The sequence below is a fragment of the Equus quagga genome, chromosome 2, assembly GCF_021613505.1.
Source record: "Equus quagga isolate Etosha38 chromosome 2, UCLA_HA_Equagga_1.0, whole genome shotgun sequence".
NCBI classification, from domain to species: domain Eukaryota; kingdom Metazoa; phylum Chordata; class Mammalia; order Perissodactyla; family Equidae; genus Equus; species Equus quagga.
In genome coordinates this window covers 66,059,384-66,084,659 of record NC_060268.1, presented here as the reverse complement: position 1 = coordinate 66,084,659, position 25,276 = coordinate 66,059,384, and the positions used below count along the sequence as shown (strand labels likewise).

The window sequence follows — 25,276 nt, the reverse complement described above, 5'->3', positions numbered from 1 at the left end:
CAGGTGCATTACTTGTTCCTTTCCTCTCCTTTAGTCTTCAGAACTCTCTGAGGTCAATGCTATTATTATCGCCACTTTCCAGGTGAGAAAATTGAGGCTCAAGGGAATTAAATGACTTGCCCAGTTTAACAGAGTTAACCAGTGGACCCAGAGTTCTCACCCAGGCACTCTGGCGCCGAAGCCTGTCCTCGTGAGCACTAAGCCCTGTTGCTGTGCTCAGTATAGAACAACTAAAAAGTCTTGGACTGCGAGTTAGAAGAAATGGGTTCTAATCCTGGCCCTGTCATTAAACTTGCCGGGACCCTGACCAGTCACTTTCCTTCCTTGGGCCTCAGCTTCCCCAAGTGTATGATGAAGTAGGATGAGATAGATGGTCTTTAAGGTTCTGCAAGGCCCTGACAGTCTGTGATTCCCTTATATGGACACAGATGAGAGGTTGGGTTATTGAAAGAAATGATTTCTAACCTCCTTTTCCTAGGGGTAGTGACTGTCAGCTTCTCAACTTTGAGAATGTCACCCCATTGTCCCCCACACCTCCACTCACTCATCTCCCTGTCTTGTAGGACACTCCCTCCTTGTAGTCCCCTGATCTCAAACTCCAGTGCCAGGAAAGGTGTTGGAGCAGTGGGTCTCAGCCTTGATTTAATGTCTATGAAATGTATCCTGGGCATCAGGCTTATTAAAAGCACTCCAGGTGATTATCGTGTACAGCCAAGGTGAAAATCTCTGTCTTAGAGGAGACTTCGGTGCCTCCTACTTAGTGGTTTCACCTGCAGGAAAGGGAAAAGCCTCATCTGCGGAAGGCAGCACAAGTCAGACTGCTCTTGTCTTCACAACCAGTGATGAATCTGCTCTTTGTAGAGAATGCTTATTGAGCCAAAAGCCAACATCTTCCTGCTTCCATCTTGACCAATCTCATATTGCTTCTTGGGCTTAGCCCTTCGCTAGCAGTAAATCTTAACTCTCCTGTTTCAGCCAAGCCTTTGTTTTGCCTACAGCAAAGATAAGGTGTGTCTGGAATTTGATATACTGCATAAAGGAAGCAAAGAGTGCAGTATGTTTACTTGGAAACAGCCCACTCATTGGCAACACCTTTAAGGATGGAGTTTCTTTGAAAATGAGTTGCAAGGTTATGAATTTGCTTTGAAAAATGAGCACCAAATAAGCAGTCCATGTAAGAGGCCCCATGCTTTGATCCCTTTCTGAGCGCTGTTGTGTTTAACATCAGCTTCAGCTGAACATGCCTCCATTGCCTAAGTTAAAACTTGCTCAGCTGCCAGCCTGGCAGAGACGCTGGATGCTTTGCTCTAAGCGCAGGCGGGTCAGGCAACAGAGTACTGAGGAACATGCATTTGTCCTCAGCCAAAGGCCCAGATAACGAAATTGGGTCAGGTATTGTTGTGTAACTAAGACTTTTTTGGAACCCCTGCACTGCCATTCATTAGGATACTGGAAGGATAGCTGTTAACTAATGTGATGAGAGTATGTGCCTAACAAGGCCAGAGTGTGAGTTCATTCCTAAGTGAGTCTGTGATCTCTTTTAATGGTCTCTTTGTTACTTCCTTGCCATGTCTACCCCTCACTCTTGCTACCCAGTCTGTGCCTCCCTGAGAGGGTAAAGGGAAGTAAGCAGTATGTGCTCTGGCAGACTTCTCAGCCCTACCTTCAAACCAAAAGGATCTGGTTAAGCAGTTCCTTATTAAATGGCAAGCCCATATAAGGTGAAGCACCTTAACCAATATAAATAGGCCATGAATCAATATAATTTGTCAGCATCTGACCTGATTAAACCTTATTAGAGTCACAAACAAAAGTCATGTTTATATCAACAGGGAGAGAACATGTAATAATCAGTATCTCTTTGATTTCGTAGAACTCAACGCCTGAGTTTAAGCCTAGCCTTTCCTTTCTCTGACTCAGTTTAAATCTTTATTTTTGACCCGACCTCCAGTCATGTGCTAGATTGATATAGAGGTGTAATTTAATTCTCACAAGACCTCTGTGAAGTATATGGGTATTATTCCCATTTTACAAAAGTAAATACTGAAACTCAAAAGATCTTAAATGACTTGCCTTAGGTTACTCAGTTAGTAAGTAAGAGTCTCAGTAGAGCCCAGATTTCTCTGACTTCAAGTCCAAAGCTCTTTTCTTTACGCTGTAGCATATGGAGTAAACTCTGACAGGTGACTCAGCCCACCTTAGGTCTAGAGTGTTCTAGTACATCTACAAGCAAAGATAACATTTGGGCAGTTTGCTATGCGGTTACCAATAATACATGTTGTATGTTTTTATTTTCCTGGACTCTGTCTAGTTTGGTTTATTTTCCCTTCTGTACAGTAAAGTACAGGAAGCATGGCCTCTGGAGACAGACAGCCCTGACTTTGGATTCTTCCTTTACCATTTACTAGCAATTTAATTTTAGGTGTTAAATAACTTTTGCAAACTTGAGTTTTCCAATCTATAAAAATGGGATAATGTCTGCTTCATCTGGTACTTATGTTTGTTATCTACTGCTGCTTAATAAATTACCGTAAAACTTAGTGGCTTAAAACAGCAAACACTTACTACCTCATAGTTCCTGTGGGTCAGGAATTAGGAGCAGATTAGTGGGGTGGTTCTGGCTCAGGGTCTGTCCAAGCTGTTGGCTGGGACTGCAGTCATCTGAAAGCTTGACTGGGGCTGGAGGATCTGTTTCGCAGATGGCTGCCTCACATGGCTGTTGGCAGAAGACTTTACTTCCTCACTTCGTGGGCCTCTCCGTAGGCTGAGTGTCCTCCTAGCGTGGTAGCTGACCTTCCCCAGAGTGTGTGATCTGAGGGAGAGAGCAAGGAGAAAGACACGTTGTCTTTTGTGAACTAGTTTCCAAAGCTGCACATCTCTACTTCTGCTTTATTTTCTTCATTAGAATTGAGTCCCGGAGGCCAGCCCACTCTCAGGGACTGAAATCAGGCACCACTTCTTGAAGGGAAGAATATCAAAGAATTTGTGGACTATTTCAAACTACCACAGGTGGACTCTGAGCCCTACGGGGCCCCTTCTCTGACCTCTGTTGACTTGTGCTCTGAGAGCCTGGTTACCTTTCTTGTTGTGATCCTCTGTCCTGCTCAGCTGGTGGGGCAGGAACAGGCTTTCTGATTGAACAGCTACCGTAAAGGATAGAGAGAAGTGAAAACACTTTTCAGTGACCCAAAGGCTAAAGCGGTAGTTGTTGTAGTCACTGCCTATGAGGGTAGAGTGATGTGGCTTGGGTTAATTTCCTCTCCCAGTACATAGTGATACTTCCACCATCCCAAGGGTAAATAATCAGGGCCTTTTTCTTTTGAGTACATTAGGTAGAGGGGATATTCCTAAGCTTCATTTATTAATCTTTGCTAAGTTGAGGAGAAAGCAGCAATAGATCTAACCATCAAAAAAACTTTCTCATAGGCTGACACTGTGTAAACATGGCCAGCAAAGTGTGGTGGTGGTTAGCTAAGTTACTAGATATTCTCTGCACGTAGTAGCCTTGAAGGCCATGTTCACATCTGTAAATAGAAGCCTCTGTAGAATACTGAAGTAGATGAATGAAAAGGGGAAGCGGTGTTCTTCTAAACACCAAGGCAGGAGTGAAGACCATCTGTACCTCTCTCCACAGGTCTTGGCCTTCAGTCTGTGTTCTTTCAGAATAGCAACTTTTTAGGGGCTGTAGAGCCATAAACCATCTCAACTTTTAGCTTTCTAGATGGTTCTAATGTATAATTTTGGGGATGAGTCCTCAAGGCAAAAGCTGATGGTACTGAATTATGGTACTGTTGGAATTAGTCAGATAACTGGGCCAGAGTGGGTATTCTCTGTGGGGCAAAGGAGAAGGAAAATGGAAAAATATATCACATGGATTTCTGAAATTTGTGTCTTCACCCTGGACTACTCCCCTGAGCTTTAGACTTGATAGTCAACTGCCTACTTGACAGCTTTACTTGGATGTTAAAGAAGTATCAAACTTAACGTATCCTAACCTTTGAACTCTCTGTTTTTATTATCACTATTGCTCCATCCACAAACACAACAAGACAAAACAAAAAAAACCCATCTTGACTCATCTGTAGTCTTCCTCATCTTAGTAACTGGCAACTCCATTCTTCTAGTTACTCAGGCCAAAAGCCTTGGCGTCATCTTTGACTCCATTTTCTCTCATGTCCCACATCCAGTCCATTAACAAATATATTAACTCAACCTATAAAATATATCCAAGATCTCACTTCTCCTGCTACTGCCCTCTTGCAAGCCAGTCTCTCCCTTGCCTGGATGACTCTAACAGCTTCCTGATTGGTCTTGCTTCCACAGTTGTCTCTCTGCAGTTGTTATTCACACAGTAGCCAGAGGGAGCCTGTTGAAACGTACGATCGTTTTATACCTGCACTTAGTGCTCACCAGTGGCTTCCTAGAGGACTCGGAGTAAATGCCAGAGTCGTTTCAGTGGCCTACAAAGTCCCATCTGATCTGGGTTCCATTTCTCTCCGATTTCATCTCCTACCACCTTCCCCTTCCTCACTGTGTTTCATCCAAGCTCCTCCATGCTGTTCCTGTATGTAACAGGCAAACTTCTGCCTCAAGGCTTTGGCTTTTCCATCAACTTGGAGTGTTCTTCCTGCAGATATAAGCGTGGCCTACTTCCTTATTTTCTTCATGACTGTGCTATAATTCACCTCATCAGAGAAGGCCTCCCCCTACCACTCGGTGACATGAAGGGTGCTCAAAAAATGTTTGTCAGATGAATGAAACACAATTAGAGGCAAAACGTAGTAGCTCTTCTGCTTGCTGTGCTCCCCGCTGCCTCATGGTGGTGTTCAGTGTATGGCCATGGAGGTCATTCCTTGGAGTGCTTAAGATGGTCCTTAATATTCATTGACTGAATGAAGAAAGCTCTGAGGAAGGGTGACCATGTCAACCAGTAGGCCTGAGAAGTGACTGAGTGGGCTGTGGGAGAAATCTGGCCTTTGGGAACAAAATGGAGTCAGCCTGACCCACTCCCTTCTGTAATGAGGAATTTCGCCTGAAAAAGAAAAAGACATTTCCTTTATAACATCCTATCTAGAAAACACCTCTCACTGAGTAGTACTAAGCAGGTCTCAGTTTGGCGGGCAGTGGGTATAGAGAGAGCTTGTGGCCTTGTTCATTCCATTCCTGTCCAGGTGCCTCTAGAGGTGGCGTGGGAAGTATAGTCTGAAAGTAGCAGATCTTCGGATTATTTTTAAGCCAAGAAAAGTCAAGCCAATCAGGGGGAGCATGGGACCAGCCCATGATATGATGCAGTTGTACAGGTTTTACAGTCTCAAAATGAATGTTCTGACATCTTATTTATCTATCCACGGACACTGGATATAAGCAGGGGCTAGAATTATCTCCATTTGATACTGGGTATAGAACTGAAACACAGAACAGTTAAAGAGCCAGCAAAACTAGAATGTGGACCAGTCCTATTGATTCTCTTTCCTTCTTGGCCAACAAAGTGACATCTGGCCTACTTTGAGTTTTATTGCTGTCAGATTACTGTAACTCATGAGGTATGGGGGAAAATATAGTTAAGATCAAAGAAGGCCAAATTCAAACAATTTGTCCCATTTCAGGCTTCTTGGATCCTTGAAACTTAGCTAATTTTTAAACCACAGGTACTGTTTATTTCTCCCTAAGTGGTCCCTAAAAGCAGAGAAGACCAACGGCCTCTAGCATGTCTAGAAGTTCCCCACAGGATTGGGTCATTGAGATTACTGCGAATGAGGTGTCCAGGCCAGATTCTTAAGCTGTTAATAACATCTCTTGGGAAACTAGTTGAATTTCCTTTATTCCTTTCTTCCCCTTGTGAAGACCAGTTTGCTGGATTCCCTCTTTCTTGGGAGAGCCTTCACCATTGATATTCATCAGACAGCTTTTCTGGGCATTCATTGTTTTTACATATCTCGCAGTAGGACTTGATTTTCGGTCTTTGATCTCGGGGATCTCTCATTTCCTTGAGGGAATATATGACATTTGACATAATCCATAATGACGTTAGTGCGGGCGTTTTAAGAAGAAAACCATGACTGGTAGAGGAGATGATAATAGCTTCTGTTTGCATTTTCTTTAAAGGATGGCTTAATTTAGGGCACCAGAGCCTGTGCCCTCTTCTGGTAGGTTGATGAACCACCTACATTATTAGTAGAACTTCATATATAGTAATCCTGATATCTGCTAGGGGCTTTAGTGGGCAGGAGATAGGGGATGGGGTTGGTTCCGTTGCTCTGTTTTGACCTTAAATGCATGTTGTCAAAACTGAGTATGAGGGTGGACCTAAAGACTGACTATATTAGAAGTAGGGCTCTGAGCCAATAGGTAGGGCCTTTATATCCTGTTCAGAGTAGGCCTCCATAGTAACTGTGTTCAACACGCTTTCTCACAGCTGCTCCTGACATCACTGGCCATAAACGGAGTGAAAACAAGAATGAAGGGCAGGATGCCATGATGTACTGCAAGTCAGTTGGCTACCCCCACCCAGAGTGGATATGGAGCAAGAAGGAGAACGGTATGCCCATGGTGAGTAGGAGGCAGCCCTGGTTCTCTATACCTCGGTCTCTGGTTGCTGCAGTTTCTCCTGGGGAGGTCCAGACATCTAAACCAGCTGCTGCAACCTGCCGTGCTGGCGTGCCTCGGGTCACCCTTTCTGAAGCCGTGAACGATCATATCGTGTCTCTGGAGGTGACTGACAGTCTCTGTCCAGCATGGAATCCCGGTACACGATTGGTTAAAGCTGTCTGTCTGGTAGGAGAGTAGACTGCTTGCCTTTAAGATAGGACACTGAAAGAGCTAACCCCAGTCTTAAACTTTAACTATTATTTTAGTCCATTTATCCTAAAGAAAATATTGTTCTTGAAGTGGTCTTAATGCACCTTTCTTGTTTTCTGGGAAGATAAGGCAATGAGAGCAATTATTAGTATATTCCTGGAGTGCAGGAAGTGCTGATTAGGAATTGAGGCAACCTGATGAGCCCGAGGGTGGCCTTAGACATTGGCAACCTGACAGTATCTGCTCCAGAAAAGGTCAAAAACATCTTTTCCAGTATGGGATGAATCATGACGGTGTTGGGAGAGTCAAAGCTTTAGACTCTCACCTTCTCTCTGATTTAATGACAGTTGACCAGTCTCCTTTTCTGTCAGAGGGGGTGTCCCCAGGCCGTATATACCCAGCAGTATACTTTTCAGCCATCCTCTGATTGTCAGTCTTCAGACTCAGAAAGGATCCCACAGATCATCACTGCAGCTTCTTTGGAAAGGTTACGTATTAACCAGGGTTCATTAGTGGCAAAGCTAAGGGGGAAATCCAGTTTTTTTATTCAAGCCCCTTATTCTTCCCACTCCATAAGCTCTCAACAATAACATGTCAAGTAGTGATAAGGACTCTACGTAAACAATGACGACCAGATTTCAGAAACTCGTAAGGGAGCAGGATAGGAATGGAGAGGTGAAGGTACTGTGTTGAGTATTTTCAGAGTAGGCCCTGAAAGATCAACAAACTTTTCATTTCTAAGGTGCTGGCAAGGAAATGCCTATTTCTCTCTGTTGGTCCCTGGGTAGCAGGGCCCTTGAGCTTTTGCCAAAGCAGCTTGGGATTCTTCAATGGATGTTTTCATCTCTTCCGTTCTTCTCATGTCTGCGAACTCTCATATTCTGTTGTATTTTGAAAAACATTAAAAATCAAAGATTACTACTTTTCTTTTGCTTTCAAGCTATATATCATTTGGGAGACAGAAAAATTTTAACGAAAGAGGGATGGGTAAAAGCAAAGCTATTTCTAGTTTGATGCCTTTGAAAACCAGTCTGTTGAACAGCCTAAACTTGGTTGAGTACTGAGATGAAATACTTTCAATTTTTTCTAGACACTGATTTCTGCACTTCTCTAACTTCTTTTTCTAGACAGATCCTGTAGCTTTCTAGGAGCTGTTTGTTGTAAGGAGTTTAGTGCAGTGCAGAATTTCAGTTGTGTCTCGTCCCCTCTCCCATAGCCTGCAGGGGTGCAGAGGATTGTGCTTGTTCTTTATTCTTGGTTGGGTGGGAAGAGGGGACAAGTATCACTCATCTGACTTTTCTTGTCGTCCGCTCTTGGTGGTTGCTGCTTCTGTGGCCTCAACTGACTGGCCTCTTTGTGGCAGGTGTTCAGATGCTGGATCTTGTGGGAGCTTGTGTGAGTTTTTTAGGAGACCAGTTCTCGGATAGGAGAGATCCACTCTGAGTGGACCTCTCTGTTTCCTGCTTAGCTCCAGCCACAGGTATTCTAGTCCTGAGCTTCTCACTGCTGGCGTCTGCTCACCTGGAAGGCACCCCTCTTAGGTGGAGGAAACTTGAACATCATGGCTCTTCAAATGGTGGAAGTGTAGGCTGCTCTGCCTTCTTACCTCCAAATAACCCTTTTCCAAGATTGAGAGGCATAGAGCACACTGGAAAAGGAGAGATTTTCTTCTTGGCACCCGAATCTTAGAGATTCTCTTGGTGCCTGTTCCACTTGGCTGCAGGGTGGAAGGGTACCGTGCCAGGTGTAACTCTTTTCCTGTCACCTCCACTCCTGCCCTGTCTTCTATAACTGGGAAGGGATGGCGTGGTTCAGGTGAAGACGGGGTGAGCTAGCTTGATGGGGCTTCTCTTCAGTAAGCCCTGGAAGGACTATCTACCCCACATTTGTTTGAGGTTTTTTTTTTTTGAGTATGGGGTACTTTTGATGGCTCTTTCCTTAGTCATCAGTTCTGCTACATTAGGACAAATCCCACTCAGTACCTTATTCTGCCTTGATTGAAAAGGTAACAGTTTCTTGCGTATGATAGTATTCAAAGTACCCATTGAAGGCTTGTAGACCAAAGATGACACTAATCGCCTCTGGTCATAAGTGAAAAACATGGAATTAGGGAGGGACTGGAGCAGGAGTTAGAGAAGTTGGCAGCTTTCCAAGTCCTAGAATGGAAGGTTCACAGAATAACTCTTAGTTTGAAGGCTTTGAGTTTCCCATTCCAGCCATACCCACACTCAGTGCAGACACAATTGTATCATTCTGGGGATTGTCTTCCCCTTCCCCCCTCCTATTGGTGAGTAAGCTTGAGTTGTTGCATAACTGACACGTGTCAGCTTTTCCCTGCCAGGATCCCCTGAGATCCGTGCTCCGAGCCTGTCCCAGCTCCACACAGAGCCCTGCCCCTGTGCTTCCCGCCTGCCTGGAGCGCTCCTGTCCTGCCTGATAACTCTCCTCCCCACAGTCTACTTCAAACGTTAGCCCTTCTCAGAAGCTTTCCCTGGTGCTTTCTGGCAGTGGCCACTTACTCTGTGCCCTCCAGCGCTCAACGTGCTCTTTGTTGGGGCTTCTTACCACGTTCCTGGAACCATCCCTTTGAAGATCTGGTTCCCTCTGGAGGCCAGCCTCCTTGTTCATTTTTGTGTCATACTTTTCCCTTTCTATCTCGCCTCTCCCTAGTGTAGGATATAAAATATGTAGCATACATTAGTAAACATTTGTTGATTGACTGAATAAACTTTCCTTTAACCCTGAAATTCGGGAAGGGAAGTTAGGAATTTCCCCCACTCTGACTAGGAGCAAGTTCTTAGTATTGTTTCTGGAGGAAGTTTAAGGAGACTTTCCAGAATTCACCAAGTGTGAAGTAAATGTTCTGGTTTTGGAGTCATCAGACAGGCCTCAGGTTCTGAGATATGCCTGACCATGCCACACCCCTCCTTCTCCATCCTCCTGTTTCTTACCTGATGTTTGAAACAGCACTTTCTAGATGGAGTTGATCTTTTCCAGGTCTACAGGGTAAGACCTCCATTCACTTTGTAGAAGTTGAAGTCTAAAGGACCAACGGCAGGGGACACTTTTACCCTGGCTCCATCAGAAGCTTGTTGATTTGTTGTTATTGTTAATATTGAAGGGAAGTCAGTAATGAAGTGCTCAAAGTTCCTTGGACAAAGATGCTACCAGACACTGCTCCCTCATTCCAGCCAGTGTCCTGCTAAGAGCGTCTCCCTGTCTTGGCCACTAACTCATCTAGTCTGATGTCTGTGTGTTCTTACTTTTTCTGCTCCTGAGCAGGAGATTGTCAATACCTCTGGCCGCTTCTTCATCATCAACAAAGAAAATTACACCGAGCTGAGCATCATGAACCTCCAGATCACAGAAGACCCTGGCGAGTATGAATGTAATGCTACCAACTCCATTGGCTCTGCCTCCGTTGTCACCATCCTCAGGGTACGGAGCCACCTGGCCCCACTCTGGCCTTTCTTGGGAATTCTTGCTGAAATCATCATCCTTGTGGTGATCATTGTTGTGTACGAGAAGAGGAAGAGGCCAGATGAAGTTCCTGATGGTAAGAGCATCCCTACAAGATAGCTGTACTGTTGGGGTTGTTTCCTTGGGGTGGTTTCCAAGCACCCAGAGAGAACTGTAAGGATGCTGGGATTCAATCCCAAAAAGAGAGAAGGAAAATTCTTACACTGGTTCCTCACCCCCTACCCCTAATATTGGCCATCTAGAGCTATAATTCTTAGCTCTAACCCTCCATTTGGGTGTTCTCCAAACCCCACTCCTGTCTGCCCTTCAGGCCCCATCTGGGGAATGGGCAGCTGTCAGTCTCTTTGTTCAGCTCTGTCCTCCTTCAATACAGATCATCAGGCAGATTGAGCTTGAGGAGAATCCAAGTCAAGCCTAGAAGCCACCCCAAGATCGCAGGCCACCTGGCCTTTCAGGCAGATTTAAGGTATCTAATTGGTTGTCACATGGTTGCCTGGTGTAGCCTCTGTAGGTAACTGCCCAAGCCCAGTCAAACTGTTCTCAGGAAAAGCCATTGGAACAAGCCAGCCTTTGGTTCTCATGGTTGGCCCCTTCGTTAGGTTTTCAAGGTTCTTGGTGAAGCAGGCACCTCCGGTCTGGCTCTTCTGTCTATCTGACAGACAATAACGGTGGAGAGCGGCTGATGCCTCCACCCCTCTCCGCCTCCACCAACCCCTCCTCGCCCCAGTTTAAGACAGGTGGCTAAGCAGTACCGCCTGGAGTCCACGCCCAAGGTGGCACCCTCAAGCTGGTCTAGGGTCAGAGAAGGGAGTGGAGAGTAGCAGCAGAACCACAGCGAATTGTTAAGCATTGGGAGGAACAAGAATCTTTAATTGTTGGACATGCTCAGAGTCAGAAAAGTCCTGGGCAGTTTTTGTATGCTTTTTGTCATGGATGTGCCATTTCTAACCCTGTGATTACAATCAAGGCGGAGCTACTGATGGAGACTTGTCTCCATAGAACTTCAGATTCCTAACTAGCTCCCCCTCCCACCCTCCCACTCTGTAACATCACCAGCAGAAACAAGGTAATTGGCTAGGCAACCGTTACCGTCACTTGCCTGTCACTGACTAGACTGAGGGTACACACCTGAGCTCAGTGGAGGCTGACATGGGGTGATGGTGCGAGTGCCCGCTCTAGTCTGGCTGTCGTGGGCCTGTGCTTGTGCACTGTGATACTGTACCCTGCCCCAGAGAGTTGTCTGTGTCCCTCTGGTTGACCCACAGGACTGCAGCCCCCCACCCTGTGTGTCAGTGGAGAAAACTAAAGGAGGCCTGGTGCTCCCTCAGCAAGAGCGCAGCCCTGCAGGCAGCGGCGGCTTCGGGCTCTGGAGGGCTGTGTTGGAGGGCAACAGCCGCTTCCCCTTCTTTGAGCTTCTCCTCAGCAGCTCCTAGATCTCTGCCTGCACTGAATACGGGGAGGATTATAGTGAGGCTGGTGACAAGGGTTTTTGTGGAAACTGGCACTGTGTATGGGAAGAGCTGGTGGCCTCCTCTGCACGTGCACGTCACCAGTGAGCTAGGAGGAGAACGGACGGCCGTCAGCTGCCCAGGGCTTTGACCTCCCTTCTCCTGGGCCCGCAGAACTGCTCTGCTATGAAGTGAAACGACTTTCTTGGGATTTTCATACATGCATGGTATTTTTCTCCTCTAAACTTTTCTCTTTCCTGCTACAAATTAGGATTCCCAAAGCAGAGAACCTGTATTTAGACCTGAGAATAAAGGAGAGTTGCCTGTGTGTTTTCAGTGTTGGCTCATTGGGAACATTTATGCCTCAGTTCTGAAAAGGACTTTTTCATCCCCTCAGAATGCCTTTGCTTTGCTAAATACCACTTTTCTCATCTTTCCTTTATAAAGGTTGAGAAGCAAAAAGTCAGGTAGGAAAAGGCAAAGCTAAGCTTCAAAACTTGATTTTTTATTTTAAGACAAGGCTGGCTGCCACTCTCTTGGCAGAGTGACACATTAGCTTAGCATGTCCCCATCAGAGGTCCCAGTCTTCCTCATAGGAACCCACTTCATTTACCAGGCTGCTATCCCAGCATATGCGGAAGACTTGCAGGTTAGGTTGGAGGATGGTTAACGTTGGTTCTATCTGACAAGTGCAGACACCTGCCCAGGGAAGCACAGCCGTCTTTTCGTAAGAGCTCCAAGGCTGTTGGACTCGAATGGGGACCAGTTTGTTGTAGGAGGCATCTGTGGCCAGCAAACCTTCTGAACAGCTTCCTGGAGGGAAAACTACTTCTTTTAAGCTAAATTATCATAGACAGTGAATGAATCCTACGTAAAAGAGATGACTGCAGGGTAAGTGCAAAGTCAAACTTCCTTGCTCGAGTCTCTTGGAAGAATACTGTAATGCAAGCAACTTTTACTTGTTTGTTGTTGAATTGGGGTGAAAAATCTGGGGTGCTGGAATTACTGCAGTGTTTGCCATCTTTCCGTCCCCTTCCTGACAGCCAGTGTGGTCCAGGCTCCATTTGCCATCTCCACATCCCTGCCCTTGCTCCAGCATGTCCGTCCCATAGTTTTCTCCTTTGTCTCTCTACCTCTTCTCAACTCCTCCTGCCTCCTTTTATCTTCTCTCCTCCTGGAAGAGTTGACGTTCCTCAGTGAGTCCTCCTCAGGCTGTGGCTGCTGCTGCTTTAGCCAGCTTCCCCTCCACTTCTTCGCAGTTCATGGAAGAGCAAACTTACCTCCTGTGCTTTCTTCCCATGTGCCCCTCCCCAAATTTACAGACAGATATGTGCCATGCACTCCTTTTGAAATGAAGAGGTACATTATATCTGATACAAATCTGGAGTTTTAGAGGCGATGAATTTTTACCTGTCACATAACTGCCTGTGGCTCTGTGTTGACTGACTTATGCCATGACGAAAATGGATTTTTTTATAGGCATATGTCTTTTTCTCTGGCAAATAGGCACTTTATTATCAAGATATACCTATGATTTATTTCTGCCTCACTGAACTTTTTCTATCTGAAAGAAGTTCATATGAGACTCAGAGTACTCATATTTGGTCAGTCTGTGTTCTGGGTAACTCAGCCCCTCGCTAGAAAAGCACTAAGTGCACAAGACAAAAGTATAAAAACACAAATTTGAGCTTACAGAGTTTAGTCTGAGAATATTTCATTAGAAAGGCAAATATTACTTTAGATTTCTCACATAGAAAGTGCCCAGGGTTAAGGTTGAGCTGCTTCCAGAGAAAAAAAAGGCCCATGTCGTTTTGTGTACTGGCGTATAGTCAGGACATTTTATAAGTGAAACTCACATCTAAATTCCTTTGGGCCCATGTTCTGGTCTCTGAGAATCAGGGTCCAGTAGGTTGTCTTGTGGGTTTGATTATTGCATGTCACCTTTTACCATCAGTGTTTTCAGTAACAGGTGAATCATGGAGCCAGATAAGGGCCTTGTGTTTTCATTCACCTCGTGACTACATTCCCTGAAAACGACAGTTCTCTAGAAAGACTAGGTCCAGCCGGTGTCCCTCTGGCCTTCTGTCCGCCCTACAGCTGGACGCATGCGTGGAGCACACCTTCTGTAACTCCCTGTCGCCTGAGCTTGGCGTGAAGGGCGCGTGCTTTCAAGTCTCTTCTCCCCAGTGCCCTGGTGAGGTGGAGAGTGAACCCGCTTAGCTGCTGGGGCCTGCAGTTCTCCTGGACATTTTAGAGACCTCAAATGAAAACAACAGAAACTGATTTAAGAAAAGAAGTGCTGGCATGAGAAAGAATTTTCTGTCTTCACATTGAGGAATAATTTTTATAAGCAAGTCAAAGGGACTCTTCACTTCACCTACTAGTGGAAAAGATATCTGAGGTTTGGGGGACCCTTTTTAGTGGCTCTCATACATCCAAGCTCTTTTTAGACCCTTTAGAACTAAGAGCTGTTCTAATGTTTCAAAATCTATTAGTTGGTCAAAACATTTGGTAGCATATGAAGCTTTACAACAGGCCAGGAATGTTGGAAAGAAATGTGACTTTTTAAAATGGCATGCAAAACATACACTTGTCTCTTCACTGGGGTGATCTGGGTCAGTCATGAGTCACTTCTGAAGAAAATACAGTAGGACCAAACAAGGAAGGAAACTGAAAGTGACCTCTTTCAGGTTTAACGCTGCTTCTGGGTTTAACGCCACTCTGTTGGGATCAGGACAAATTTAAGTGGTTTAGAAACCATAAAACCCTATCCTCAGTGAGATGAAGGCAGTAAAAAAGGAGCTTTGACCAGACAGTCAACTCCGGGTCAATGGACTTTAAAGCCATCTTTCTGGAGGTGATATTGTATCGGGGAATGTGGTATTTGCTAGGCATTGCAGAGACCCTTCCAGAATAGGAGGCAGATAGAGGGGAGTGAGGGCTGTAGTGCATTCTGTTGGGAAGAAGACATGCAGATAAAGCAGTGTGTGCGACAGCTCCACCAGAAGCTTCAGTCTCGTGAGATGGATTCCAGAAGCACTTTGTTTCCGTCCCCCCAGTCCTCTCCCTCTCGTCTAGCCAGTGGCTGTGAGTAATGCCAGGTGGAGAGAGCAGTCGTCGTGTAAGCAGCCATCTCTTGGCCTGAGGGTTTTGGGGGTATGTTGATATTTGTCGGTTACTATGACTTCTTTTTTTTCCCCCCTCAATTGCATCAAACCCTTAAAACATGGTGGTAAGTGAGCGATATGCATGCTTTTGGAGTTTGTTTAATCTCCGCTTCAGTCTATACGATGCACAGTTCATAATGTTAACACTTTCCTTCAAGTTTACTTCATTCACTTTCACAACTAATTTGGATTTCAGTTTGCTGTTTAATCCTCATTTACTTTGATTTTTGTACCTTTTTTCTGTAGTTCTGTTCTTTCCCCCTCTCCTGATTTCCCTGTTAGGGGTCGGGTTGTCTTGTTGTCTGACCTGTAAAGGGGAGAGTGTTGTGCAGGTAGTGATTCAGTCCAGGAAAGCAGGAGACATGAGGCTCTTTTCTTTGTTCTTTGTAAATGTGAAGATGGATTTGGGGAGAGAGAGAGATGAAGGGGCTCACGAGATTTAGACACTAGTGTGAACAGCAGCTGCTCCCACTTGCAGGCATGGCAGCTACGTCAGAGCCACTGTTGCTAAAATCCCTACACGCAGCCCTTTGCACGTTAGCGGCTTGTCAGGCTGGAAAGTGACGTCACTAGTCAGACCCCAGAGCATAGCCCCACTACCAAAGGAAAGCAGGGCTCGTGGTGTGGAGTGCTTGGATTGGTGCCAACAGTGTCGTGCTTTGAAAAGACTACCTTGGCTATTGCGATTCCCCCTCCTCTGCTTTTCTTTTAAAATTGGGAGTAGATTGGTGATACTCTGTTATCTGCTGTCTTGTTTTAGAATTTTGTATTTTCGGGGGCACCGCCAGAGCACTAGAAATACTCTGAGTTTGCTCCCATGTCTTTTCCATTAAGCCCCCAGGTGCTTAGTTCCTAGCATGTGGCTGAGCTCGCCTGGCCGGGATTCTGCGAGCGCTAGGGCGCTGTGGTGAGGGAGGACTTAGACTGCGCTTGTGTGTCTCACACCTGCTGTGTCTGTATCTCCACTGCATACACAGCACACAGATGTCTTGGGTGTCCTTAAGTCTTAGTTCGTTCTCTGTACCTGTTTGACAGTGTGCTGTTAGTAGTAGAATCCTGTGGACACTGGTGTGTTGCTAGCCTATTGTTTTGGCTAAGTCGTTGGTTGTGGTTGTGGTTAGTTTTCTTTTGAAATGTTGTTTTGCTCCAGTCACTGTGTGTGCTGGCGGTGGCTTTGCCTCTCCGTTGCCTCGAAGGAACAGGTGGAGCAATGTCTCCCTCTGACAGACATTACTCCTGACGTGTGCTCCCGCAGACGCCTACACTGAGACTGTAATCTCCATAACTGCTTCATGTGCACCAAGCCCCCTTGTGGAATCCTGCTGAGAGTTTTTCTAGAAGCCTTCAGTGAAATCAAACTGTTCTGAATCATTTAGTCTACCTGACTTTCATAAAATAAAAAGAAACTAAGAGCATTTACTTTTCCCTCCCCTCTGGTGGGCCTTAAAAAAAAAAAAAATCTGTGTGTATATCCCTGCTTAAAGGGGACCAAGTTGCCTTTAGTTGAAACAGGAAAGAAAAAATGGATAAATCACAATCATAAAATACCAATTTAAGAAGGCTTCTCAACTCAGATAATGTAAGCTTTTTGATTTAAAAAAAAAAAAAAAGATATCTCGTGGCTCATCTGGGTTTGGGTTCTGGTTTTGGCCAGGGCACAAGACTGAGCCTGTCTTCCTATCTGAAGTCTTTTCTAGAGGGATGTCACCACTATTCAGCTTTCCCTGGTGTGTCACAGAACATCCTGTGGTGTGTGTGCACTTGCTGGCGTAGCCCAGCCCGCTGACCCAGTATTAGGTTGAACTATCGTGGCTTCCTCTTCCTCAGTCTTCCCCTCCAGACTGAAGACTCTCCTAAAGACGACAAACAGCAGGAACAATCAGTGTCCTTTGGAGAAGTGAGGATGTGTGGCTAAATGTACAGAATATACACATCCAGCTACACTGCAGGATTGAGCCAAAACTGTGCATGCATTCACCACAGGAAAACAAACAGCAGGATTTTACAACTGAAATGTCGGTTTGTCTTCTCATCTATTTAAGAGTGAACCACTGGAACTTGGGGACAGGATGAGTATAATGATGTTGCAGCCTATCTGTCCGCTACAGTTGCAGTTTTTCATGACAAGCATTCAAAGTGTTAACTAAAACCATTGAAACAACATACCTGCCATTAAAAACTTGAATCTAGAAATAATAACTCCATGAGTGTTTTGCACCTCCAGATGGAATGGCCTTGAATAAATGCTATGAGTAGCCATGTTTGCCACTTGCCGTTTGCTGTTCTCTTAATCCTTACGCACAGTCTCACAGTTTTCTCCTTTCTTCTCCTGTCTCTCGATGGATTATTAAACTGAACACTGTGAAGACGATGAACCAGCTGGGCCAATGTAAGTACTTTACTGGATGCTGATTCAGTCCTTTCTGATTTGTTTTGTATTTGCAGTTTAATCAAATGGAGTAGCGAAGATTGTAGGGGAAGACAGTGAGCGGAAACGAATGTCGCAGCGTAGACTTCTTAGACTGACATGAAGCTGACTGATGGTCATTTGATTCCCAGGACAGGCTGTACAGTTTTGTTGTTAGTAGCAATATAAAATGGAATACTGTGCAAAAAATTGCTATATAAAATTTTGCACATCTCATGCTTAAATTGATAATGTGGGGGAAATAAGCAGTACATCTGAGACTTCAGGTTTTTTAAAGTTAATTTCAAGCTGGACCATAGCATGGATAAGCTGTCTGGCTCCATTAACAACTGCGTGTATCCAAGAGAGATGGAACTGCAAATCTGGAATCAGTCCAAGATTAGCAGAATCTTGGGGACTAAGGAGTGAGAGGCAGGCAGACAGTGCCCAGATTGGTTAAATGCCAGAGGGTACAGCACTGCCTGTATATATAATTGCATATTTTTTCTCATTTGAGAAGAGATAGTCATGTTCAGCAGAGGAAAAAACTCCTATTCTCACCTTTATAGTAATTCGTTTATAATTTATAAATCAAAGGGAAATTTACCTGTATATTGTCTGCCTTGGGAGTCAAAAGGATCTATTAATTGAAGGTATGTAGGCACTTTTCCACAAGGACTATTTTTATGCATTAACACCATGCAGTAAAACTTCTGCCTACACCAGGGATGGCAGTAAGTGAAAGAGTCCCTGTATTTCCATGCGTTAGACTTTCAACAGTTGCTGCTGACTTTAACTCTTGTAATGCAATTTTTCCTCCAAAGGAAAACCAACTCTACCAACAATCACAAAGATAAAAACTTGCGCCAGAGAAACACAAATTAAGTACTGCTTACAATGTAAGTATGGCCTTCTTTACTAGTTTTAAAAATTTTATTCAAATGAATGTGCCTCTGTTGACCTTGTTACAAATTCTTCAGTAGTTGGTGTTATGTTGCAAGATCTCTTAGTTCATTTCAGAGCAGCTGATACTGATGGAAGCAGTTCTGTCCGTCCAGTGTAGCAGCTGGAAGGGAACATTTTTCAGCTGCTTTGTTTCACATATTTACATAAATGCCATTTCAGAATATGTATGATGTTTCAAAATAAAAACTTCCTGCTGCTCTTTACTTATATCTTTAAAAGGAGGTAAAAATGAAATTCTCACCTTCTTAGGTGGATTATTCCCAGAGGCCAGTTAGTCCCACTTTGCTTCTGAGGGCAAGGCCAGAAGGGTGGCCAGACACAGGTGGGCCAGAGTGCCTTCCAGTTAGGCAGATGGAGATCGGAATTTCACACCACATCCCTGAGCGTGCTCTTAGAACCGAAGTTTTGTTTTATGTGGCACTTGGTGTAGTCTTAAGTGACAGTGCATATTGCCTTTTAATTTCCAAATACTCTCTCTTTACAGGTCTTTAGGTTCCTGAAACTGGTGGCAAGATGACCTGCTACATTTTCTGCTTGGACCTCTTTGGTCCTCTCCCCTTTCAAGTGAGCACCACGCCACGAGGACTGTCTAACGCATGCCTTATTTAGCCTCTCCTGTAAGGGTGACCTGGCCAGGTACATTTTAAACAATGCTTCAGTGTAGAAGGTCTAAACTACTTTGGGCTTGATGTGCTGTGAATGTTGCTTTTTTTTTTCCTTTGTTAAAATATTTAAATAGAAGTGTAAAGGTCCTCTGAGGATCGGATCATGCATGCACCATTTTTTACTTAATGCAGCTGTTAAATTGGCAAAGCTCTAAAATGCACTGCTGCCATCTAGTGATACATTTTTGTAAAGTACAGCAAAACCTACAGATATATACAGTATATAAATATATATATATTTATATTTTTGGGGGTGGGAGAAATCCAAAATAAAATAAATGCTTGTTTCATTTCTAAGCTGCTGATAGTCATTCCTTATTGTATGTTGTCAGATGAGGAAATTGTGTGGTCTGGTACATAAAGATGAGTAATATAAACTGAAATCTATAATTTTAAGGGCTTAACCTACGACTTTGATAAGAAGCTGGAACAGTCCACTGAATGGATATAATGAATTGCAGTATATATGTATGATTGCTTTTTAAGTGATTCTTTTGTTAACTCATGTAAATTCTTAAATCCTTTTGCACTGATGTGTCGAACCTTATTGTACATTCAATTAAGGCAAACTTTTATAATTTACCTTTTGTTTTCAATGACCTTGAAATGTTATAGCATGGTATTCTATGCAACTAGTTAGACTTGGGGTTGACACTGTATTTTTTCACATTGATTTAATGGTTGAGTGTAAACTTTCTCACCCGGCAGGGTTCTCACGCAGTGCGTACCCATAGATGCATGTACTTGTGTTTTGTGTAATTGTTGAAGTGCAATGATGTATAAAAAAGTGGATTCACCTGTTTTTAAAAATAAAACATTGATAAAAGGTGTTTGAAATAAGACTCTTTATTCTAGTATCTTTTCTAATCTTAGGAGGAAGCATTTTTTCAGTGCCTTCGCGTTCCTTAATTCTGTATGTACATAGAGTGTTAATTTCTCAACCCTGTCAGCTTCTTTAGCTCCTTTTCCACCTCTTCCACGAACGCTGGGAAGTTCTGATCCATGAGGCACAAGCGCAGAAAGGGGCCTAACTCTTCCGCACTCCACGCAGACTGTTCACAGACAAGGGGCAGTTCCTCCGACGCCAGGAGAGACTGGGGGGTTCCAGAAGAGCACTTTATTAGAGATTACAGGCAAAAGCAACAGCCTGAATAGTAACACAAGAAAACTTTGCCTTAAGGAAAGATGAGGGTAACACACCAAAAATTAGTGTTAATTAGCTTTACAGGGTTCCTTTACATGTTTCTAAATATACACAGGAAGTGAGATAAACTTGTATTCTTAAGTATTTGAAGTATTAATGAGATGATTTGCAAGTTAAGATCCTGCTTTAATGAAGAATACTATGCTGATAGCATTTTGTGGATCGATAAGAAACCTATCGATGGATCAACTGCACTAGCTTAGTTCATCTTTCCCACCTCATAGGTGGAGGAATGGGTGTGAGCAGTTTACCACGTGGAAACTGGGTTCCAAATGTAATAAAGAGAGGTCACAAGATGACCATTCAAAGGACACAGCTCACTGATGTCTTTTTCCCGTCCTGTCCATAAGGTTTGACAAATATAGAGAAGCATGTAACCATCACCACAATCGAGACACGGAACATTTCCACCACCCCACAGAGAATTCCTCATGCTACCTAACCTTGTCGTCAGACCATTAACCCCTGATAACCACTGACCTGTTCTCCGTACTTTACAGTCTTGCCTTATGCAGAATGTCAGATAAATGAAGTCATATGGCGTTGAGCATCTTTGCACGTGCTTATTTGCCGTCTATATGTCTTTGGTAACTTGCAGTATTTTAAAACCACTTGAATAAGTTGTCAGTATTTAAATATTAGGAGAGTTGAAGTAAAAGTCTGTGCGTGGCAATTTGGAAGCTAGAGCAACACGGGATCCAAAGTCCCACATAACACCAATGGGCACAGCTCTGCATGGCCCACCCACATTTGATTCTTTGATCCAGTCCTGTTTACTTCTCCCATTAATTCTGTTAGCTAGGTGCCTTTATACCCTTTCTATGGATGCCGTAGTTCAGTGCGTTTGTATACAATTGACATTTCTCTAGGAATCATCTCTAATAGAAATTTACTTTTCTAAATTCAAACCAGCTCTTCAGACTCTACCTAAATGTAGAAAGAAGAAAGTGAAAGTAACATGGAGCCCTGTTCTCCAGTGAGAGCCACTCTTAACATGTCAGTATATCTCCTTACAAACTTGTTTTGTGTGTTTGGATTTACTACAAAAGTCAAATCATGCATGCTGCTTTGTAGCCTTTTAAAAACTTAAAGCTACTATGAACATCTTTCCATGTCACTAGATGGGGGTAGACATCACTTTTATTGACTGCGTTTTATCCCATCTGTGGTTAGACCACACATTAACCACTCGCCATCCTATTAGTGAACGTTTTTGTTGTTTCCAATTTTGTTACCATAAACAACACTGTGAGCACATCCTTATGTTTGTGTAGGTGAAATGGAATTATAGGTAATAAGAGAACATTAAATTTGACCTATAATGCTGGATTGCTTTGCAAAACGTTTTACCAACTTACATTCCTAGAATGACTTGTCCAGAAGGTTAGAACAAACAAGTAACACATCTCAGCTCGCCGCCTGGTGCTTTGTCTCATTTGCCCAGGGTTCTTCGATGCTCTGGAAATAAGGTAGGCGAGGGTACCCCCTTTAGAGCAACTGCTATTTCCTGAATAGGGCCCTCCGTGCCTTGCTCCGTGTTTCTTGTGGCTCTGCTCTCCTCAGCCACTCTGCTTCAGTTAACCTCTAGCCCCACTGCAGACACGGAGCTGCAAACTAGGCACCACGCAGTCTGCCCTGCTGCTGGCCAAAGAGCTTTCGAAGGTTTCTCTGCCGCGGTGGCTGAGTCATTAAAGGCAACAGGAATTCTCATCTAGTGTTTCAAGTTTTGATTCTGTGATTGTCCGTTTATTTTAAGTTAATGGTAAGCCACATGGAGAAAACACCTAGATTTTCTTTTTTATACCACTGTTGGCACAGTTTACAAGAAAATTCATCCTTGAATATTGGTGAATTCCACAGAATTTTGTGGACAGCATGAGCTGTTGGCCTGAGAGCCTGCTGTCGCGTGTGTCAGGGAATGCAGCGAGTGGGACACCGTCCTCACGGGGCCCCCAGCAAGCAGCCATCAGGTGACCCTGAGTGGGAATGAATAGGTTTGGCGGGAGTCTGTTAAGAGCAAACCTCGAGGGGCAGGGTGTCTGAGCGCAGCCTGTGGTAGCAGCCGACCCTCCCGCGTCTCTGTGGAGCCTTGGCTGAGATTTCAGCGCTGAGAACTTGCCTCGACAGAAACGTCATGGATCTGACTCCAAATTCATACTGGTATTTGTCTTAGGATAGTTCCCAAATTTCACTTCCAAAATTAAATTGAAATTCCCTTTATTCCTCTTTTTGGGAAAGTGATGATTAAATTCTTTATCTCACACATTTAAAGACTAACACCACAGACCACTCATTTCCTTAGGAGAACAGTTCTTAAGTAGGTGCCTTTGTGTCTAATCTCTCAACAGGAGGAGATGAACTTGGTCTCGCTCTGTCTTTACCGTCTTCTTCAGTGACACTGTAGGTTATTATTCTAGAGTAAGGGAGTGGACAGAGGGATACAGAGTCTTCAGGAACACTTTTTCGTGACAAGAAAACTGAATACAGAACTAGGCTCTACCTGAGCTAAGCAGGCCACTGAGGTCCTTCCTCCTGGCACGCTTGTGCCGCCTGGTCCACACTGCTGCTGCTCCGAGATCGGGTGTGACTGCAAAGAAACCACTTGTAGTTAGGAGATGGGCTGAACATAATCAGAAATACTGCAGACCGTTACAGAGTGGAAACATGCATTCCTGTCCAAAGAAAGAGAAGAGCGTCAGTAAAGGTGAAGTCGGCGTCAGTGTAGTCTCTCCTGGTTTAAGCTGGGCTGTCCCTTGATTTACCACAGTCGAGGGTCAGATAGAGTTGGATCTGAGGCTCCTGCCCTGACCTGGTGTTCCTCAGTGTCTCACAGGCTGTTAGCGTTCCCTCCTGTCCAACACCACAGTGTACTTCTGTCCTCAGAGGCCCACCCACAGGACCCAGGACCCAGGACCATGGGCTGGGACTGGAGAGCAGTGGACATTGTCCAGCTTCTGATATTCATGATCCGTCACCTTCTAAAAATTATTACTCGAGTAATATATGCAGAAAAGCATGTACTGCAGGAAAGCAAAGCAGGGGGAAAACCCCCTATAATTGCAAGATAACCATATCTGGGTTTTTTTAAAGATTTCATTAGGGGCTGGCCCCGTGGCCAAGTGGTTAAGCTCACATGCTCCACTTGGGCGGCCCAGGGTTTTGCCAGTTCGGATCCTGGGCGCGGATGTGGGACTGTTCCTTAGGCCATGCTGAGGCGGTGTCCCCCATGCCACAACTAGAAGGACCCACAACTAAAATATACAGCTATATACTGGGGGGATTTGGGGAGAAAAAGCAGGGGAAAAAAAAAAAAGATTGGCAACAGGTGTTAGCTCAGGTGCCAATCTTTAAGAAAAAAAAGATTTTATTTTTTATATTTTTAATTTTTCCTTCTTCTCCCCAAAGCCCCCTAGTACGTAGTCGTATATTTTTTTTAGTTGTGGGTCCTTCTAGTTGTGGCATGTGGGATGCCCCCTCAGCATGGCTCGATGAGCGGTGCCATGTCCGCGCCCAGGATCCGAACCAGTGAAACCCTGGGCCGCTGAAGTGCAGCAGGCGAACTTAACCACTCGGCCACGGGGCCGGCCCCAGATAACCATGTTTTTAATAAAACGTTTAAAAATCTCATCGTAGACATTCTGAGGGAATGAATTCTTCTGTTAGTATAATTCCTAGATATCTTCACTTAACACTTGTGCCCACTACATACTAGTGGTGACAACTGGGGTGATAAAGGGAAGGGAGCCACAAAGAACAAAGTAGAGGTCTGGCCCTCAAGAACCCACAGCCCACTGAGAACCTAGCAAGTAAAACAATGATTAGAATGCACCCTAGGAAGTGCTGGACTGGAGGTAAGTGTATTGTCAGGCTCAGAGTGGAGGCAGTGACTGGGGTCGGCGGTGCTAAGCATGAAGTGTAGGCATGCTCCACAGTCTGTTCTGCTTCAGAGGAATCTGTACGGGGAGGGGCTGTTGTCAGGCAGAACACGGGAATTTCTCCAGGCAAATACAATGACCGAGGGGGAGAAGGAGGCCTGGAGGGCTACCTAAAAGCACAGGGATTTACTGCTTTACCTCTGCATTCAGGCTGCTGACACGGTGCTTTGGTTGAAGTACATGAAGAAAATCTGGCTTCACAGAGATATGTAGATGGAAAAGGCAGGAGTATTTTAAAATAGCCTTAGATATTCTTCGATATGACACCAAAACTCAAGTGATCGTTTCATAAAGATTAGTTGCAACAGAATCTGAAGTCATAGCAGTGAACTTGTTATACTCTGTTATATGAAAATCCATTGGTCTATTTTGTACTTTGAATGGATCTTTCATCCACGCGTGATTTTGTAGCATCACGTGGTGGTCATTTGGAAAATACTGGTTCACTGGACTATACAGATCTTCCAAATGTTGAAACTTTTTTTTTGGTGAGGAAGATTGGCCCTGAGCTAACATCTGTGCCAGTTTTCCTCTACTTTATGTGGCACACCACCACAGCGTGGCCTGATGAGCGGTGCTGGGTCTGCACCCAGGATCTGAACCTGCAAACCTCAGGCTGCCAAAGTGGAGTGTGCCAACTTAACCACTGTGCCACCATGCCAGGCCCCAAATGTTGAAACATTCTGTCGTGTAATTATAAAAAAAAATCATGTTCATTAATAGTGCCATCAGAAAAGTCTTCTGGGTTAGGAAGCTGTGAAGCTCAAGTGACAGGTGCAAGTTTTCCAAGATTCTAGTTTTTACCCTAAAAGCTTATTTCATCATTGTTGACAGATACTATCCGTTGTTTTCCTGAAATGACAGGCTCACTTCATCTGAGAAAATGTCCCCCAGATGCCCGAATCAGAATAACCATAGTTAGTCTGTCATTCTTTCAAGTAACAACAGTGTTCCGTGAAGACGGCAGCACGCTCAGCTCCGCGTGCAGTCCCGGGGCTCTCCCTTGAGACAGTCATCATGCTTCAGAGGGCAGGGCTGTGGTGTTCTTACTGCGAGTGACTGGGGAAGAATGTGATGACTACTGGTATGGCTTGATGCCAAGGCCCTGATTCGTGCTAAAGTGACAGAAGCTTTGCTCATGATACTTTTGTCCCATTAACACAAGTATCCACCCAGTGCAAGGGGCAAGTAACGCCTTAATACTAT

At 44.5% G+C, this 25,276-nt stretch overlaps 2 protein-coding genes across 3 annotated transcripts in view; one reads left to right on the top strand and one right to left on the bottom strand.

Moving 5' to 3' along the window:
- The window catches only part of LOC124235167 (neuroplastin), a 65,007-nt gene extending 45,239 nt beyond the window's left edge, over positions 1-19,768 (top strand). The window contains exons 4-8 of one of the 2 annotated variants that reach the window (XM_046652776.1): positions 6,416-6,549; positions 10,081-10,354; positions 17,273-17,282; positions 18,125-18,199; positions 18,751-19,768. In XM_046652776.1, coding sequence (XP_046508732.1) covers positions 6,416-6,549; positions 10,081-10,354; positions 17,273-17,282; positions 18,125-18,185 — 479 coding nt within the window. In that variant the 3' untranslated portion in view covers positions 18,186-18,199; positions 18,751-19,768. Of the gene's footprint in view, positions 1-6,415; positions 6,550-10,080; positions 10,355-17,260; positions 17,283-18,124; positions 18,200-18,750 lie in introns of both variants that reach the window. The other variant, XM_046652775.1, reaches the window with a different exon arrangement.
- A 41-nt stretch (positions 19,769-19,809) lies between these two features.
- Positions 19,810-25,276, bottom strand: part of LOC124236442 (meiotic recombination protein REC114-like) — an 88,867-nt gene continuing 83,400 nt past the window's right edge. Inside the window, exons 5-6 of the mRNA XM_046655449.1 lie at positions 22,636-22,722; positions 19,810-20,025 (exon numbers count right to left, since the gene is read on the bottom strand). Of these exons, the coding sequence (XP_046511405.1) occupies positions 19,861-20,025; positions 22,636-22,722 (252 nt within the window). The 3' untranslated portion in view covers positions 19,810-19,860. The remainder of the gene's footprint in view (positions 20,026-22,635; positions 22,723-25,276) is intronic.